We start from the raw sequence: 17,981 nt of genomic DNA, 5'->3' as shown, positions 1-17,981 counted from the left end.
CAATGCCACCGTGCTGGCATACGGCCAGGTACATGCTCTGCCTGCTCCTTGGGCTCTGGCATGGGCATTGGGCTCTCCTGCAGCGCTGGGTGCTGGGGATGTTGAGATGGCACCTGCATAGGTTAGGGAAGGCGGGGGGTGTATAAGCACCTGGGTGTGGAGGGGACCGAGAGTTGTCCCTGGGCTGGGTGAGAGCTGGGGCAGGGGGTGGCCTTGGGTGGGAGGAAGAGGGAGGCAGGGCTGGAAGTATGGGAGCTGGTGTGGTGGCAGGGATCAGAGGGGCTCAGCAGAGGCGTTTGGGGAGCCTGGGGTGGCAGGGGGAGGTGTGGGGCGCAGTGGGCAGAGCTGAGCCTGGGAGGGCCCAGCCAGCTCCCCCCTCACTGCCTCTTCACAGACTGGTGCGGGGAAGACATACACCATGGGCACCGGCTTTGACATGAACATCTCTGAGGATGAGCAGGGCATCATCCCACGGGCCATCGGCCACCTCTTCAGTGGCATTGAGGAGCGCAAGCGGGCGGCGCAGAGTCAGGGCGTGGCAGCACCCGAGTTCAAAGTCAGCGCCCAGTTCCTGGAGGTGGGTGACAGCAGGTCTGGGTGACACTGTGGCCCTGCCCTCTCCTTTGGTCAGTTCCCATGTCCTGGGCTCCTTGAGTCCTCCGTGTCCTGGCTGGTCCCTGGCTGAGCTGGACCCCACAGCAGGCGTGTGGCCCAGGATGCATGCCAGGGCAGGGGAGACTCAAAGCACCTGAATGTTGTTGACCTCATGATGGCCACAAACTGGGGTGGCACTTTCTTGGCTACAGGGAGTGCCCCCCGTGGGGAAAGGGTTTATGCCTTGGTACCCTGGAGATTCAGGGGACTCTGGGCTTGCTTACTCCTGTTTGAGGTCGAGGATAGCGGCATACCTGCTCCCTTGGGTCTGGACCAGTGTTCCCAGTGAAACAAGGAAAGGAAAAAGTGCCATTCTTGTGGGGATTTGAGGAAGGGCTGTGTTATTTCCCATGTCCTTTGCTGCATTTTTGACCTTGAGAATGCTTCATTGCATCCTCTCCCGCCTCTGCTTTGGCCTCTCCATTTCAAAAGCTTCTTCTATTAACTGCTTCTTTCCCTGGAGAAACTTGTCCCAGAAAGCCTGTGGACCTTGTGTGTCTGCAGCGGTTTCCCTGGGGGCTGGTCCTGGGGTGAAAGTGCGAAGAAGTTTCAAGATGGGAACTGGTTTAAGGCCCTGGTGAGAAAACATAGGGTGCTGTTGAGCAAAGCTGAGCTCCTGAACAAACTTCATCTGGTTGGTGTCCTGATCTGGGGTATAGCCAGAGGAGAGAGGCAGGCAGAGAGAGAGGCCCCATGCTGTGATCTTGCCTCTACGTGGCTTTGGTGGCCATCACATCTCGGTTCCTCCAGATGCTGATGGTCTGGAGAGGGGAAGCAGTGCCCAAAACCACCTCCTAGCCTGGAGGGCTGACCTCCTTGCCGGAGAAATTCTTCTCAATCAGCTTTCCATCTGCAGAGCCCTTTTTAACTCCCATGGTGCTGTTGTGTCCGGCCACATCCTTCCCTCCCCACCACTCGGCCTGTCCAAGCTCCTGGCTGCCTTCCCATGCATCCTTTGCCTCGTGGGGCTCCGCTCTGGGGAACCTGTGGGCTGGGATGGAAATGGGGACAATTTCCTGCCTGTTCTGAAGTCCTTCTGAGGGGTTAACCTTGTCAGGCTTTCTCCCTGCTGGAGAGTCCCTTAACCCTGTTGGGGCTGGGGCATAGTCCTGCCTTCCCTGGGCTATAGGATCAGATACTGGCCTTCAGCCCAATGTAAGTCCCCTCACCCTATGTGACACACTTTCCCTTCCCTCTCAGCCCCCTGTATCTGCCCTCTAGGAGATCCTTTGCTGCCCAGCTATAGTTTCCCTTGCCTCAGTTTCTGCCACTCAGTTTGGGATGACCTGACGCTGCCCCAAGGAACTGGGTGACCTATTAGCTGGGGTTGGGACATGTGAAGGGTGAACACTGGGGAGGGGATGCCTGTGCTGCCTCTGTCCCAGGCCATCCTAGGAAGCATCTCTGCAGACCAAGAGGTCCAGCACAACCCCAGGGGCACCTGGGGGTGACAGAGCAGTGGCCCTGCATGGGGTCACACCAGCTGCCGTGGGGATTTCCTGTAGCCTTTCTCTCTCTTCACCACCTCTGACCGCTGGTAGTTTCGGCTCTCAAAATAGCCTCAGAGATGCTTGTCCTGTGGCTGCAGTGGAAGATGGGAACAAGGCTTCCTCTGCTGTGTTTCAAAGCCACTCGTGGTCGCGCTCCCCAGGCCAGCTGTGCCCGGTGGGACACTGGCAGCTCCAGGGTGGGGGGGCCATCTGCCAGCTGGGGGGGCTTGAAGGCTTTCCAAGGGCCCTGTTACATGTGGGGAGAATAAAAACCCATTGCCTGATGGCCCGGTGACCAAGGCTGTTGGAGCCTGTTGAGGGCTTTGCCCACTGGTCCACCCTGCAGGCACGGACATCAAACCAGGAGCTCTTGTGCTGCTGTGCTGAAACCTGTCCTACAGCCACCATTATCCAGGCAACCCAGGGAAGGTTTTGTGGCGATAATGGCTCTCCTGTGCCAGCATGGGCACGTGGCCGCATCAGACACTGGTTACCAACCCTGCTGTCCCTGCAGTGGTACAGGATTTGGCCCTGCCTGAACCCCGTCCTGTGACTCTCCTCCTGGAAACAGGCTGTCAGAGCGGGGTTTAAACCCTTGGGGAGCCTGTTTGCACCTGGGGCAGCCAGGGATGGATTAGCCTGATCCGCTCTGCTGGCCAGGAGCCTGTGGTCCTCGGGTGACCCTGCTCTCTGCACTGGGACGTGGGTGTGAGAGGGTGATGTGTGGCACTGCGTGGTGGGGGTGGGGGGAAAGACGGGCAGGGGTGTCCCTGCACCCCAGAGAGGATGCTGCAGGGTCAAGATATGGATGGGGGCATCTTCTGTCAGCTCTGGGTTCTCAGGGTTTTCCCTGCTTGTCCAGCACTCCCTGCTCCCCCTTGTCCCCTTTCCACCTGGCAGAGGTGACCTCAGGGAGCTGTGGTGGGAGAGGGGCTCCACTGGCTCCTGTGACCAGGGCCTCCCCAGCTGAGCAGGGAAGGCTGAGGGGATGCGTAGCCCCCGGGTGTCTGCTCAGGCTCTGGGGACGGGGCTCTGAAAGTTCCCACACAGCTGCTTGTGTGGGCCAGGGACAGGACAGGGTCGGGCAGCTGGAACCAATCCAGACTGCAGCTCAGAGCTTCGCGCAGCAGACAGGCACACGTATGCATGCCTGCGCACATGCACCATTTCATTCTGGGCATCCTGTCCTAGCTGGGTGCCCATGCATGCAGGTCAGAGCTTGCCTGTGCATCATCTATCTGCATACACATGCTTGTGTGTCCTCTCCTACACTTGCACGCACAGCAGCTCTCCTGGTCAGCCTTGCCTAAGCACACACATATGCACGTATGTGTGAATACACGTGCACCCCCAGCTGTGCAGCCTGTCCTCCTGGCTCTCAGGACTGCAGTAGCAGGATGGCAGAGGGCAGCTCCTGCCGGTCCCGCTGTGCCGGGCTCTAGCAGCTTCCTGCTTACTACTACTCACCCCGCACCTGCTTCCACCCTGCTCAGCTCTACAACGAGGAGATCCTGGACCTGTTTGACAGTGCCCGTGACCCTGACGCACGCCACCGCAAATCCAACATCAAAATCCATGAGGATGCCAGTGGGAGCATCTACACTACAGGGGTCACATCGCGCCTCATCAGCTCGCAGGACGAGGTGGGTGCGGGATGGGGCAGACGTGAAGGAGGGATGGCAGCTGGGTGCCCATCGGCCAGGGATGTGCTGTGTGGGGACAGCCAGGCGAGGTGGGGATCTTGCCTGGGTTGGGATAGAGCAGCCCCGGGGTGATGTAGGGAGAGGTTGGTGTGCCCGCGGGGCTGCGGCAGGGTGCTGTCCTGACTCCCTAGCAGAGTGCTTCAAGGTTTCGTTCTTCCCTCCCCCATGTTGTTGCAGCTGATCCAGTGCCTAAAGCAGGGGGCTCTTTCCCGCACCACTGCCAGCACCCAGATGAATGTGCAGAGCTCCCGGTCCCACGCTATCTTCACCATTCACCTGTGCCAGATGAGAGTGTGCACCCGCCCGGAGCTGGTGAGATGTGCTCCTGCTTTCTGGCTGGGCCTTTCCTGGATCTGATATGCAGGCAATGTGTGGGAGTCCCTTGGAAAGGGGAGAGGGCCACTCTCTTTGAAGTCTTGCAAAGAGAGGCAGGGCTTTGTCTTGCTTCTTTCCAGTCATAGCCAGCATTAGCATTTAATGGGAGCTGAGGTCTGCTCTGGAGTAGCCCCATCCAAGGCAAGGGTGGTCTGGCCCAAGGGATGGCCCAGAGCAAGCTGCTGTTGGCATCCTCTCCCCCATCCTTGAGGGGCTGGATGCGGAGGATGAATGCTCAGGCTTTTGCTGACATCTGAGTGCGGCCAAGGGAGCTCCTGCCTGCTCCGGGTCTGTGATGGTGACCCTCTCCATGTGTGCCTGGCTGCAGGTGAATGGGGAGGTGACCAGCCTCCTGGACGGAGCCCAGCCCACCACCGAGTATGAGACCCTCACGGCCAAGTTTCACTTCGTAGACCTGGCTGGCTCAGAGAGGCTGAAGCGAACGGGTGCTACTGGCGAGAGAGCGAAGGAAGGCATCTCCATCAACTGTGGGCTGGTACGGCCCCGGGCACCGGCAAGCAAGGGGAGAGGGGAGGCAGGGCCTGCCTGGGGGAGCCTGGGACACCTTTGAGTCCTGCTGGGAGCTGCTCTGGGTTGTTGGTGTTGCTGCTGTCTCTGCTGGGGCTTGTGCTATCTGGCCCTGTAGGCAGGAATACATGCAATCCAAAATGCCAGTGGTGAGGGCACAGCTCTGCTGCTGAGGGCAGGACACTGGGGAGGGGTACAGCTGGGCACAAGGGTGCAAGTCCCCAGAAGGTTGAGGTCTGCTAACCTGAGCTTAAAAAAAGTCCAGGGCTCGAAGCTGCTCCTCAGTGCACATGGGACAGAGGCACAGCCCAGGGAAGGGGGGTGAACGCCAAGACTGGCAAGGGAAGCCCCGTGCCTCCACCTCTTGCACCCCAAACCTGTGCCACAGCACATGCCCCAGGCCTGATGTGCTGGCTACATGATAGCTGTATTCTCAGCAGGGGCTGAATCTGGGGGGGCCTTTCCTTTGTGTTGGTAGCTGGCCTTGGGGAACGTCATTAGTGCCCTCGGAGACCAGAGCAAGAAAGTTGTGCACGTGCCCTACCGTGACTCCAAGCTCACCCGCCTGCTGCAGGATTCCCTCGGGGGCAACAGGTAAGGGGGGCCCAGGCCGGGACTGAGCCCTGGGAGAGGACTGCAGGGGCTGATGCCCTGCAAATAGGGCCAAGGGTCTATGGAGCCATGTAGGAGGTATTTCAGGACTCAAATGCCTCGTGGGTTGCCTGCTGGGGAGGGGATACCTCCTGGCAGGCAGTGCATGACTTTGCAGATGTAAAGACTTTGGCTCCTCATGAGTCCCAGGTGCAATTAGCCAGCTTTGGCAGAATTAGCTGGTGCAAAACACTCCAGCACCCTTGCAGATCTGGGACTTGGCAGGTAGTGTTGCCCAGCATGGGATGGATTGAATTCCCTGCCTGCTTTGGGGGTACTTCTCTGAAGAGCCCAATTCTTCCCCAGCAATCCTGGCGTGTGTGGGCTGGTTGGTGGAGGTTGGCTTTGCTCAGTGCTGCATGATGTGTTGCTCGTGGGGTCTTGCCAGTACTCTGGCCCTGGGAGGGACTGAACCCAGTTTATACCTTGCTTATAAAACATAGAAGGGCCTAGGATGGGTGTCCGGGGGCATGTGGCCTCTGCTGGGTCCCAGGTGTCCATGTGCAGAGTTGGCGCAGCGTGGGGGAAGCTGTCTCTTCACCCTGACCTTCACCTCCCCAAGCCAAACCATCATGATCGCCTGTGTGAGCCCATCTGACCGGGACTTCATGGAGACCCTGAACACACTCAAGTATGCCAACCGGGCTCGCAACATCAAGAACAAGGTAGTGGTGAACCAGGACAAGACAAGTCAGCAGATCAGTGCCCTGCGGGCCGAGATCGCCCGCCTGCAGATGGAGCTGATGGAGTACAAGGCGGTGAGTGGCCGAGTGAGCCTGCAAAGATGGGATGGAGGCAGGAGCAGAAAGTCGCCTCCTCGTGTTTGAATTGGGGCAGTTGTAGCGGGAAAGACTCTCCTGCCTACCGCACTCTGCCCCTATTGATAGGGGTAATTGCTAGAAGAGGTCAGGAGGCTTAAGAGATGGGGGCTCAGCTCCTGCCCTACCACGGGCAGGACCTTGGGCAAGTCTCTTGGGGATGCCGAGGCAGGGAGAAGCCTTGAAGCATCTCTCACCCTCTGCCTGTTGAGCTCAGACCTTCCTGGTCCATAGATTTGTCCCTGCCCCTGCTTTGGTGGCTGGGGCTGCCCCTAGGGATGCAGCAGTGGGCCCCCATGTCCCAGCTTGCCCTGTGCTCAGGGACTCCCCTCCTGTCCCCACAGGGCAAGCGGGTCATCGGGGAGGATGGCTCGGAGGGCTACAGCGACCTTTTCCGCGAGAACGCCATGCTGCAGAAGGAGAACAGTGCCCTGCGCATGCGGGTGAAGGCCATGCAGGAGGCCATCGATGCTATCAACAGCCGGGTCACCCACCTCATGAGCCAGGAGGCCAATCTGATGCTGGCCAAGGCAGGTGAGGCTGGGCTAGTGCGTGGCATGGTGGGTCAGCCCAGCCAGCGTAGCTGGGATGGGTGCTGTGGTACAACCCATGTCTTGCCTTGATCCACTTGTGCCTCTGCTCCTCCAGGTGACAGTAATGAAGCCATTGGCACCCTCATCCAGAACTACATCCGGGAGATTGAAGAGCTGAGGTGAGCCGGGCATGGGGGCTGGTGAGTCACCTGGGTCCCTGGGCCGGTGGGTGCTGTGGTGGGGTCTGAGCCCAGGTGTGGCTCACAGCTCCGTGCCTCCAGCATCACTGGGGTGAGTCATAAGCCCTGATGGAGTAGCAGCTGACTACACTGCTGCTACACTGGGGCTTGGTGCTGGGCAGTGCTTTGGCCATTGTCGTCCTTTGTGTGGCCATTGATGGAGGGGGAGATCCTGGCAGGAGTGCCTGGTGTCTCCCAGGGACTGCTGGCCCCCCAAAGCTGGGTCCATCCCAGTCTCTTGCATGATCCTGGGACCTTGTCTTGCAGCATCCTGACCTTCTGACCCAATATGAATGAGAATGGCTTTGTGGTGACTCTGTCCCTGGCTCACATCATCCTAAAACCAGGCAAGATCCCCTCCTCCGGGGACAGTGGGATGTCCTCTCTTTGACCTCATCCCATCTCCACTCCCTAGGACGAAGCTCCTGGAGAGTGAGTCCATGAACGAGTCTCTGCGTCGCAGTCTCTCGCGTGTCTCTGCCCGGCCCCCCTACTCCATGGGCTCGTCCCCAGCATCTGGCTTGGCTGGCCTGTGCAGCCCCGCTGCTCCGGTGGAGACGGAGGCCTCCGATGTCCTCCGACGGGCCAAGCAGGACCTGGAGCGCCTGAAAAAGAAAGAGAGGAGGCAGCAGAGGAAAGGGTGAAGGCAGCTGCTGTGCAATGTTGGGAGGGGGGAGGCTGCATGTCGGTCCCTGTCTGTCCCTGTGGGGTCGGGTATCCTGCTTCCTCCGTCCGTGCTAAAGCCAGAGCACCGAGGCAGCCCAGATGCCTGGGTTCCCCTCCCAGTGCTGCCTTGCCTTTGGTCTCCTTTTCACCTACCACATGATCCTGGAGGTTGTTTTCCCCAAAGGGTCCAAAAGCAGGAGGCGAGGGGGGCCCCGGCAGGACCCGCCCCCAGGCTCTCCCATGCTAGGACTCATCAGCACCCCTCTGCTCTCCCCCAGCCCAGAGAAGGAAGGATTTAAGAAGCGGCAGAAACTGCAGCAGGACAATGGGGAGGAGACGGATGAGAACGAGGTGGAAGAGGTGAGCAGGCTTTGTGCTCCTATTGAGGGGCGAGTTTGGGTGTGGAGCATTGTCGTCGCCCCATGTGGGAGAGGGACCAAGCCCAGCCTGGCCCTGCAAGCAAGCTGGAAGGGTCATGGAGCCAAGGACTCCACGCTGGATTAGGGGGGAGCTGGATGCTCCCCAGCCAGCCCTGCTGTGGAGCGAGGAGCCCACATCTTTTTGGGCTTGGTTTCAATAAGTGTAGGTGAAGGGGGGTTGGGCGATCCAGTGCTACTCAGCTGGGAGGGGATGGATGCAAGGATGGATGTGGCACACAGCTGCTCCTCTCAACTGTGTACGCTGGGGGTCCATAAATGGTGCTGCAGGCCCTGGTCATCCTGTGTGGGAGGCTGAATCCCATTGTGGGGGCTGCAGCCCATCACTGTAGAGTGAGCTCAAGTTTGGAGGAGGGAAGAGCTGCAGAGAGAAGGGCAAGGCCATGCTGCAAGCTGAGGTTAGGCACTCATCTCTTAGGAGGAGGAGGAACAGGATGAGAGCGGCTGTGAGGAAGAGGACGGACGTGAGGATGAAGATGAGGACTCGGGCAGTGAGGAGAGCCTGGTGGACTCGGACTCTGATGCAGAGGAGAAGGGTAAAGTGTGGAGCCATGCATGCAGCCCAGGGTATGGGAGTGCCTTTGCTGGTGTCTTCTGGCACTGAGCTCTGGTTCTGGGAAGGGAGAGTCCGCTGGGACGCCCCAGCCAAGTCTCCTCTGGGGGGCTTGGAAAAGCACCAACATTGCTTCAGGGAGTCTCCCATGCTCTTTGGGGTGCTGCCACTCCCCAGTGACGTGGGTTCAGCTCCCTCTGCCCTTTCCTTGTGCTGTGGCTCAGTGGGGCTGTAGCAGCGCTGCTCCCCCATCCCTCCCAGCCTGACTGTCCCCCACCGGTCTCCAGCCGTGAATTTCCAGGCCGACCTGGCGGATCTGACTTGTGAGATAGAGATCAAGCAGAAGCTGATTGATGAGCTGGAGAACAGCCAGCGGCGCCTGCAGACCCTCAAGCACCAGTACGAGGAGAAGCTGATCCTGCTGCAGAACAAGATTCGTGACACACAGCTGGAGCGTGACCGGGTCCTGCAGAACCTCAGTGAGAACCGCCTCGCCCGTGGGATCCCATCCCCACACACAACACTGGCTCTGGTAGAGCTTTGTCATCCCCCTGCCTCAGAGCCCCTGGGACCCCCAAGACCCTGCTTGTCTTGCCATGGGGAGTGGGACTAGTCAGATGAAAAGCTCCTGACCCAGCTGGTGCTGGAGAGGCGGCTGGAAAGGATGGCGAGGCAAAGCCTCTTCTAGCCTTGAACACTGCTTCGTGAGATGTGGGAACACTTGGGGAAGCTGAGGTGCTGAGGGGCACGTGAAGACCCCAAAGACCTAGTGGTTTAGCTGATCTCTAGGCTCAGCAGGGCAGGATCACCCATGCACATGGCTGAAGGTCTAGGTCTGCAGCTCCTCTCAGCCCAGCGACTGTGCTATAAACCACTGTCCCTGCCCTGCGCTGAGCCCTAATTCATCTCTTCCAGCAGGTGCCCCCAGACAGACCCCAGCCTGTGATGGGGCCAGAGCAGAGGGGTGAGGGAGAGGTCTGGTGGGATGGGGAGGGAGCAGTGCCCAGTGCCTCAAGGCAGGGTGTGTAGGTGCAGGAGGAGCCCGGGGTGTGTGGCCATCGCAAGCCCTCGCTCCCCCAGGCACCATGGAGTGCTACACAGAGGAGAAAGCCAACAAGATCAAAGCAGACTACGAGAAGCGGCTGAAGGAGATGAACCGGGACCTGCAGAAGCTCCAGGCAGCCCAGAAGGAGCATGCTCGCCTGCTCAAGAACCAGTCCCGCTACGAGCGGGAACTGAGGAAGCTGCAGGCGGAGGTGGCTGAGATGAAGAAGGCAAAGGTACCTGGATGTGCCAGGGCAGGGAGGGCATCCCCGGTCAAGTCTGGTTCCCTGCTCAGAAGTGATGTTTTCCACTCCTGGTGGCAAGTGCAGGACATCTGTCTGTCTGCCTGGTGGGTGGGTGCCCTGGGACAGTCGGGTGCCTGCACCGACATGCAGTACCTTCCCATTCTAGGTTGCGCTGATGAAGCAGATGCGGGAGGAGCAGCAGCGGAGGCGGCTGGCAGAGACGAAGCGGAATCGGGAGATTGCACAGCTCAAGAAGGAGCAGCGCCGGCAGGAGGTGAGGGCCCAGCCTGCCTGCCTGCCACTGGGTGTCCCCATGCCGGGGGGAGACTGGGCTGGCTGGGGGTGGATGTTTGTGCTGCTCTGACACTCCGAGATGCTCATAAATATCAGTCGGTGAAGCTCAGGGCCCTGCTGCACCCATGGCCTCACCAGGGTCCACACAGCCCCAGCAGAGCACACCTGGCTGAATGGCTCTCAAGGGCTTCCCGCAGCTCCCAGTGTGGTTGTGGGAGATGCTGTGAGCTCCCTGCCGTGCTCGGGGGGGCAATGTGCCATCAGGGCCAGCCTTAAGGCTGGAAACCTGCTCGCTGTTAAAATCACAAGTGAGACTGTTCACGCCAAAGTAACTGCTCCAAGCTTTGGTGGTGGGAGCCCCAGGACTGCGGCCATCATTGGGGTGTCTGGGCAGAACGCCAGGGGTCTCTCTCTCTCTTGTGCAGTTTCAGATCCGGGCTCTGGAGTCTCAGAAGCGGCAGCAGGAAATAGTGCTGCGGAGGAAAACCCAGGAGGTGAGGGGCGGTGGGAGGTTTGCCTCCATGTAGCCCCCAGCCCCCATGGGGGTCCTGGTCCCCAGCGCTTGGCTCAGAGACACCCCATCCTCCAGACGGTGCCAACTCTGGGAGCAGGTTTCCCAAAAGGGTGGGGGGATTTTTACAGCTCAGTAACGAGGTGGGAGATGATTGCAGGCAGCAGAGGAATTGCCCGCCTCCTGCAGCAGCTGAGCCCAGTGGCAGGGGATGGGCCACAAGGGAGAAGGGGGAAACCCATGGGGCACAAATGGCCCTGGGGCTTCGGGTCTCCAGAGCTGCCGTTCTTGGTCCTGTGGGGACCTGGGGATGACGGTGACAGGTTTGGGCTCGGGATGCCCATCTGATACCCTCTCCTCCACCCCTCCTCTGGGCAGGTCTCGGCGCTGCGCCGTCTCGCCAAGCCCATGTCAGACCGGGTCGCAGGCAGGACAAGCCAGAAGCCAGCCATGCTGGACTCAGGCGCGGAAGTCTCAGCCAGCACCACCTCCTCTGAGCCCGAGTCCGGTGCTCGCTCTGTCTCCAGCATCGTGCGCCAGTGGAACAGGAAAATCAACAACTTTCTGGGAGACCCCTCATCCTCCGTGAATGGGGCTCGGCCCACCAGGTCAGGGCAGGGGCTGCGTGGGCGGGTGATGAGGCATCCCAGAACTCCCACGTCTGGCTTTTAGCTGGTGCTGGAGGTTGAATACCAGCTTCTTATTGTGCATTTGGCCCATGTTAAACCACTGACCCAGTGACAGGCTGTGCTGGCAGCGTGTGACTGACTGTCACTTGCGCTTGAGCCCAGTGCTGGCCTTCCACGAGCATTAAACACCACAGCACAAACCTTGCTGGGCTCATCTCTTGTCCCTCTCTTTGCTAAGGGGCGATGGAGAAGTTGGGCAATCCAGAAACAGTGCAGATGCCTCCTCCGCTCCTGGCCAGCCAGAGCCCAAGCATCCTTTTGGGGTAAGCACAGCTTTCCGGGCCAGTCGCCCATGTGCCTCTTCTCCCCTCCGGCTGTAGGAAGAAGTTCCCCAAGAAGGGGACAAGTCAGACCTTCAGCAAAGCTGCCCGCCTCAAGTGGCAGTCACTGGAGCGGCGCATCTTTGACATCGTCATGCAGAGGATGACCATCGTCAACCTGGAGGCTGACATGGAGAGGCTTATCAAGGTGACGGTGGTGCTGGGGACAGAGAGGACTGGGTGATGGGTGTGGAGCAGGGGGACAGCCATGTTGACAGTGCCAATCCCCCTCCCTTTTCCCCCAGAAACGCGAGGAGCTGGCACTGCTGCAGGAAGCATTGCTGGGTAAGAGGGCGAAACTGCAGGCAGAGAGTCCTAAGGAGCAGAAGGGGCTACAGGAGCTGAATGAGGAGATCGAGGTGCTGGGGGCCAACATCGACTACATCAATGATAGCATTTCTGACTGCCAGGCCACCATCATGCAGATCGAGGAGACCAAGGTGGGTGGCTGGACTGGGCCCAGCTGGCAGGGAGAGAGCAGAAGCATCCCTGGGAGGCAAGGGTGTCCTTGGGCATGGCCAAGCTGGGCGTCCCGGCGTCCTCCTCTGAGCCGTGTCACACACTCGGTGGGGCTGCACCCATACAATCACTTCTCATTAGGTGGTTAATTGTGGAGGGGAGTGCTGCCAGGTCCTTGCACGTCCATGGACAGGCTGCCGGTGCCCTGTGCCCCACTGCCCCGGGATGTAGGGAAGCTGCAGCACCCGTCCTGCCTGTGGGGCTGGCAGTCACTCGTCCCCATGGGAGTTTCACGGGCTGGAAACATCCCAGGGAGGACTGGCTTTTTTTCCAGCAGAAACCCTGCAGGTTTTGTGTCTGGTTTTGACACTGGGCACGCCGCAGAGATGCTGTGTGGCTCCTGGCTCCTCTCTACCAGCTGCAGCCTGGGCTGGAGACTGTGTGCTGTCCCTGGCTTGTCACCGGCTGTCACCTAGGTTGCTGGGGAAGGGGCTGTTGTTAATTCACACTAGCCTTTGGGCCAGTGACCTGATCTGCTGTGAATTTGGGTAAGGCTGGTATCTGCAGATTAGTGTCTAATTAAGTGTTGGCACCAGGATTCCTCTAGCAACACAGAAGCCCTTCAGGTTGCATTAGCCATCTCCATGGCTGGATCTCCCCAATAGCCACTTGGGCAGACTGAGGAGAGCGAGTGTCGAGACTGGGCAGTACTGACAGGGCGGTGGAGGTGCTGTGCTGGCCACAGTGCCCATTCTGCCCATCCCACACCCAGTGGCAAAGCTCCCCCGCTGCGTCCAACACCCGTCCCTCCACATTTCAGGAGGAGCTGGACTCCACGGACACCTCGGTGGTGATCAGCTCCTGCTCCCTGGCCGAAGCCCGGCTCCTGCTGGACAACTTCCTGAAGGCCTCCATTGACAAGGTGCGGGGCCAAGCCAGGACCTGGATGCATGATGGGGTTTCCTGCAACTGGGGAGGGGAGCAGGGTGCCAGGATGGGGACCTGGTGAAGGGGACCCAAGACACCCACCTGAGACCCAGCGTGGCCGTCCTTCCCCAGGGGCTGCAGGTGGCACAGAAGGAGGCCCAGATCCGCCTGCTGGAGGGGCGCCTGCGGCAGACGGACATGACCGGCTCCTCACAGAACCACGCCATCCTGGATGCCCTGCGGGAGAAAGCCGAGTCGCACCCTGAGCTGCAGGCCCTGATCCACAACGTCCAGCAAGGTGGGACCCAGGGCTGGTGCATCCTCAGGCATGCTGCCTGTGGGGTGAGGTGCCCACCCATGCTGGTCCCCCAAGAAACACCTGGAGGTGCCACGGCTGGGACCAGCGTGCCCAGGGCTGCCCCGAGGACGATGCTGGGTGGGGACGTGTGCTCCGGCCACCACACAACAGGGATGAGGACCGGGTCCCTGCCCCCAACTGCCTGGGCTGTCCCCTCCACCTCACAGTTCAGATGGGGCTCAGCACAATGGGGTCCCCTCTGCGCTGCTCATGTGCTGTCTCCCTCCTGCACAGAGAATGGCTACACCAGCACGGACGAGGAGGTCTCAGAGTTCAGCCTCGCTTCTGATGGGAGGTGAGCACCCAGCCCAGCCCTGCCTGAGCTGGTGGTGGCTGGGGAGGGGGGGGGTGGGGTAGGATGTCTGGTGCCACCCATGGGACCTCGCAGATGGACATGGATGAACAAAGCCCCACCTAAGCTTTCCTGTGGTGCCCAGCCCTTGGGGAGGGGAGCAGAGATGTCTCCTAGACACCCGCGGGGAGTGAAGACTAGGTCATCCCTTGGAGAAAGGGTGCTGGGGAGCTGGGGGTGACCCAAGGAGTCTGGTGGGCCAGTGGCAGCTGGCTCTCTGAAAGGAGTTCGGCACTGAAGATTCATCTTTGCTCCTTTCTCCTTGCAGCATCTCCCAGTCTTTCACCATGAAGGGCTCAGCAAGCCAGGATGACTTCAAGTTCAAGGTTAGTTGCCCTTTCTGTGTAGACCCGTCACAGGGAATGGGAGGAGGTATGGAAGGGCATGTTGTTCAGCAATGCTCCAGGCCTCTGCTCTGCAGTCTGACCCTTGGAGAGTCAGGCTTGGCATAAGGCAGTATGGCTGGTCTCTGGGTGGGGTCAGCTCTAGGCAAGGAGGAACCCAGGCCGCCTGGTCCTGTGGTCCTCTGAAGCACCAGAGACTTAGGAAACATCCACCGCATCAGCCAGTACCCTCCAGATTTGAGTGGGCACCAAGGAGATCCCTGTGCAGTGCTGCATCCATTGTGGGCAAAGGTGGAGGAAAGCACCCGTTCTGCACAGGCTGTCACATTTGCTTAGAGTATGGAGAGCCAGCACTGTGATGGGCATCCCAGCACAATGCAGGAGGAACTCAACCTCCTGTGGCCAAGAGAGCACGAGCTGCTCCACCCCACAGCTCTCTGGCTGCTCCCGCTGTCCTCCCCCCGTGCTGCCTGTGCCTGAGCCCTCTGCCCTGCTCTAGGGAGAGCCCAAGCTCTCAGGGCAGATGAAGGCAGTGTCGGCTGAGTGTCTAGGACCCACGCTGGACGTCTCCACCAAGAACATCACCAAGTCCTTGGCATCCCTCATGGAGATCAAAGAGGATGGGATCAGCTTCTCCATCCGAGACCCCTATTACAAGGAGAAGGTGTCACGCACCATCAGCCTGCCCACGCGAGGAAGCACCTTGTGAGCATGGGGTGATGGGTCTCTGGGCATTGGGAAGCTCATGGAGGCATGGGCCAGCAGGTGGGAAGCTGTGCCCTGGCTGTGGAGTTGCAGAGCGGTGAGGGTGAGCCCAATTCTGCATCTATCCAGGCTTGTCTGCAGCAAGCAGTGGTGGATTTCTCCAGTGGGACTTGGAGAGTGTCTAGGAGTATGTTGGTATCCTCTGCAGAGGGAGAGAAGGGTACTCCAGGAGGAGGGAAAGAAGGGGGCGTGCGAGGGTCCCCGACTCACTGCCCTGGGTTATCAGCCTTCTTGGAGGCTTCTTGGGTTGCCAAAGCCTCCACGCTCATGGGACGACTCGAGGCATCCTCTGATCTTGTGATTGTGACTCCAGGGCAGCCCAACTTCTCCATTTGCTCTGCTGGGGAAGGACATGGGTGTTCAGCATGGAGGGATCCCAGCAGGGGAGGCAGGCACCCACTGTGCTCTGTTTCACTTGCTTTAGTCCCAGGCAATCTCGTGGCTCGGACACTTCACCTCTGACAAGGAGGAAATCCTATGACCGTGGGCAACCTGCCAGGTGAGCTTGGGAGCTAGAGAAATGGTGACATGGGCAGGGAAAGGCTGGGTGGTCCAGACAAGTGGGGAGAGATGCTGGCTGAGCCAGCTCTTGCTGGGCCCTGGTGTGCCAGGCAGCTGCCAGGTGAGCAATTCCCAAGTCATGTGTCCCTCTAATCCTTCCTGGCTCAGGCCTCCAGATGTTGGCTTCACGCCTCCTTCATCCCCACCCACCCGTCCACGCAACGACCGCAATGTCTTCTCTCGTCTCACGAGCAACCAAAGCCAGGGGTCTGCCTTGGATAAGTAAGTCCTGGTGGGGTGGGAGGATCTGAGTGAGGGGGACCCATACCATAACAGCAAATGACACATACCAGGTCCCACGGTGGAGTGTAAGAGCACAGGACCTGGATCGGCTCCAGCAAGCCTCCTGCCACCATTTTCGCTCCCTGCTCCTCTCCATGAGTGAGCAGATGCTCTGCAAGGGCCATGCTGGACCCTTGTCCTGTCCTGCCTGCTGTGCGTCTCCTCCAAGCTGGCCCCTGGCTAAGCCCTACTTGGAGACATGGTGGTGCCAGACTTGGACGACTGGCAAAGGCTATGGAGCAGGATGGGGTGAGGCGGGATGGGGGCTCGCAGGAAGCTGAAGGACTGGCACCAACCCACAAATGCTGCTCCAGCCTCCCAGCCTCCCCCTGCAGCAGGCTGGGCAGCTGCCCTCATCTCGGAGCATTGCTAGCAGCGCTGACATTCCCTGATGGAGACCTGCTGTTTGATCCTCACATGCCCTCCTGCTCCTCTGCCCTCTCTCCTGGTTCTCCATGCGTGCTTCTTTTTCTCCCTCTCTCCCTTCCTCCTTCTCTCTGTCCTACACTGGCTTGGATGCAATAACAATCCTCCATCTCTGACTCCTCTGCTGCCTCTCCAGTCTGGGTTTTCTCTCCCATAATCCTGCTAATTTTCTGCCCCTAGGTCTGATGACAGCGATTCCTCTGTCTCGGAGGTGCTGAGGTATAGACAACTTTCTATTTATTATCCCTTCCTCCTCTCTTCCTCCTCTCTGTCTCATGAGTCTGCTCTCCCTTGTCCCTGCATGCTCCACCTGTGCCTTGCTGCTCTCCCCCACCTCCCAGCTTGTGTGTGCTGTCCCCTCCTGGCATGCCACCTCCAGTATCTGACACTGTCCCCTCGGTTGCGAGTTCGAACCATTGAACCATTCCTGGTTTGATCAGCCCTTGGAACCGTGGCCCTGGGCTCACCTATGGACACTGGCTGGTTTGGGGTGGCAGCATGTTCTCCTCCATCTCTGACGGGCTCTCATCGGCATGACGCCACCATGTCCCATCCCGTCCCTCAGCTCTCCAGCAGGACGGTGTGATGCTGGGGAAGGGGGCAAGCAATCCTGGGCACTCCCAGTGTGTCCTTCTTGCAAGCATCTTTTAGGCAAATATCTCCAGGTGCTCCCCGCACCTGGTTGTGCTTCCCTGGTGCTGGGTTGTGGGTGGGTAGATCTCTTTCCCAAAGAAACCAAGTCAGATTGTGGTGCAGAGCTCCTGGGCTTGTCCCACTGCACCCTCCTGCCTACAGAGGTTTCCCAACACAAGGGCCACCTTTTCCCCATCCCTTAGGAACATCAGCCCTCCAGCACCCAGGTGTCCCCTCACGGTGCCCATGCCCACCTCCCCCACAGTCACTGAGGAGGTGGCACCAGATGTGTCTGTGCTGCGTCACCTTGGGCACTTTGCCGTCAGGCAGCAATGCAACGTCCATCGATAACATCTCACCCTAGGGAGCCGGGATTTCCATTTAGATTCAGCATCATCTTGAGACTGGTAGAAACACTAGGGGTCAGGGGAGGGCTGTTTAATTGGAGTTTGTAAGTGCAGCTGCTGAGAAAGAAAGATCACATGCATGTGATTTCCAAACCCAGATTAATGAGCCTGTGTTTGCCCTCATGACTAATGCAAACCTTATGTGGCCTCGGGCCTGCCCTTCTCCAGCCCTGAGCCTCAGTTTCCCTGCCTATAAGAAGAGACTAGCACAAGCCAGGGCCCCACGGATGCGAGGAGGCTGTGCTTTGGGACAACAGCTGGGAAGAGCTGTTGGTGGCCATGCACACTTGGGTCTGGAAGGGTAGGGCTGTTGGACCTCAGCACCCTGAGCACTGCTGAAGTGGAGGGGATTGGCAGATGCTGTGCCTAGAGGGACAGGCAGCAGGTGTCCCTTGGAGGAAGGTTTGGCAGGGATAGGTCCTCTCCTGCCCAGAGACAGTGGTGGGTGCAGGGTTTCCACAGCCATTACGACAAGGACACTGGGTGCAAAAGACACAGCGCTGTCTTTTGTCACCCTTGTGGTCTTACGTAAAGGAGCGGAGCCCTGTCTCCAAATGTCACCAGCCACAGGCTGACAGCCTCCAAGGAACTGGGGTGTTGGATATTGGTACGCTGAAACATTTATCCCAGCAGTTTCAGGCTGGAGAAGTGCAGTTTGTCCCAAACTGAGCTGAGGACCAATGAGCTGGGTCTCCTGGCTCCTTGAGTCTGTGCTGG

At 59.3% G+C, this 17,981-nt stretch overlaps 1 protein-coding gene across 1 annotated transcript in view; it reads left to right on the top strand.

Annotated features, from left to right (window-relative positions):
* Nucleotides 1-17,981, top strand: part of KIF21B (kinesin family member 21B) — a 30,037-nt gene that overhangs the window by 6,410 nt on the left and 5,646 nt on the right. Inside the window, exons 5-31 of the mRNA XM_009320383.1 lie at nucleotides 2-28; nucleotides 395-577; nucleotides 3,638-3,787; nucleotides 4,025-4,159; nucleotides 4,551-4,718; nucleotides 5,229-5,344; nucleotides 5,964-6,159; nucleotides 6,564-6,753; nucleotides 6,868-6,931; nucleotides 7,407-7,631; nucleotides 7,936-8,017; nucleotides 8,513-8,630; nucleotides 8,935-9,126; nucleotides 9,728-9,927; nucleotides 10,103-10,210; nucleotides 10,656-10,724; nucleotides 11,120-11,349; nucleotides 11,751-11,898; nucleotides 11,996-12,190; nucleotides 13,030-13,131; nucleotides 13,269-13,434; nucleotides 13,729-13,789; nucleotides 14,115-14,172; nucleotides 14,690-14,895; nucleotides 15,380-15,454; nucleotides 15,625-15,738; nucleotides 16,405-16,443. Coding sequence (XP_009318658.1) covers nucleotides 2-28; nucleotides 395-577; nucleotides 3,638-3,787; nucleotides 4,025-4,159; nucleotides 4,551-4,718; nucleotides 5,229-5,344; nucleotides 5,964-6,159; nucleotides 6,564-6,753; nucleotides 6,868-6,931; nucleotides 7,407-7,631; nucleotides 7,936-8,017; nucleotides 8,513-8,630; nucleotides 8,935-9,126; nucleotides 9,728-9,927; nucleotides 10,103-10,210; nucleotides 10,656-10,724; nucleotides 11,120-11,349; nucleotides 11,751-11,898; nucleotides 11,996-12,190; nucleotides 13,030-13,131; nucleotides 13,269-13,434; nucleotides 13,729-13,789; nucleotides 14,115-14,172; nucleotides 14,690-14,895; nucleotides 15,380-15,454; nucleotides 15,625-15,738; nucleotides 16,405-16,443 — 3,617 coding nt within the window. The remainder of the gene's footprint in view (nucleotide 1; nucleotides 29-394; nucleotides 578-3,637; nucleotides 3,788-4,024; nucleotides 4,160-4,550; nucleotides 4,719-5,228; nucleotides 5,345-5,963; nucleotides 6,160-6,563; nucleotides 6,754-6,867; nucleotides 6,932-7,406; nucleotides 7,632-7,935; nucleotides 8,018-8,512; nucleotides 8,631-8,934; nucleotides 9,127-9,727; nucleotides 9,928-10,102; nucleotides 10,211-10,655; nucleotides 10,725-11,119; nucleotides 11,350-11,750; nucleotides 11,899-11,995; nucleotides 12,191-13,029; nucleotides 13,132-13,268; nucleotides 13,435-13,728; nucleotides 13,790-14,114; nucleotides 14,173-14,689; nucleotides 14,896-15,379; nucleotides 15,455-15,624; nucleotides 15,739-16,404; nucleotides 16,444-17,981) is intronic.

This window comes from Pygoscelis adeliae, unplaced genomic scaffold (assembly GCF_000699105.1).
Source record: "Pygoscelis adeliae isolate BGI_AS28 unplaced genomic scaffold, ASM69910v1 Scaffold343, whole genome shotgun sequence".
NCBI classification, from domain to species: domain Eukaryota; kingdom Metazoa; phylum Chordata; class Aves; order Sphenisciformes; family Spheniscidae; genus Pygoscelis; species Pygoscelis adeliae.
This window is presented reverse-complemented; position numbering and strand designations above follow the sequence as displayed.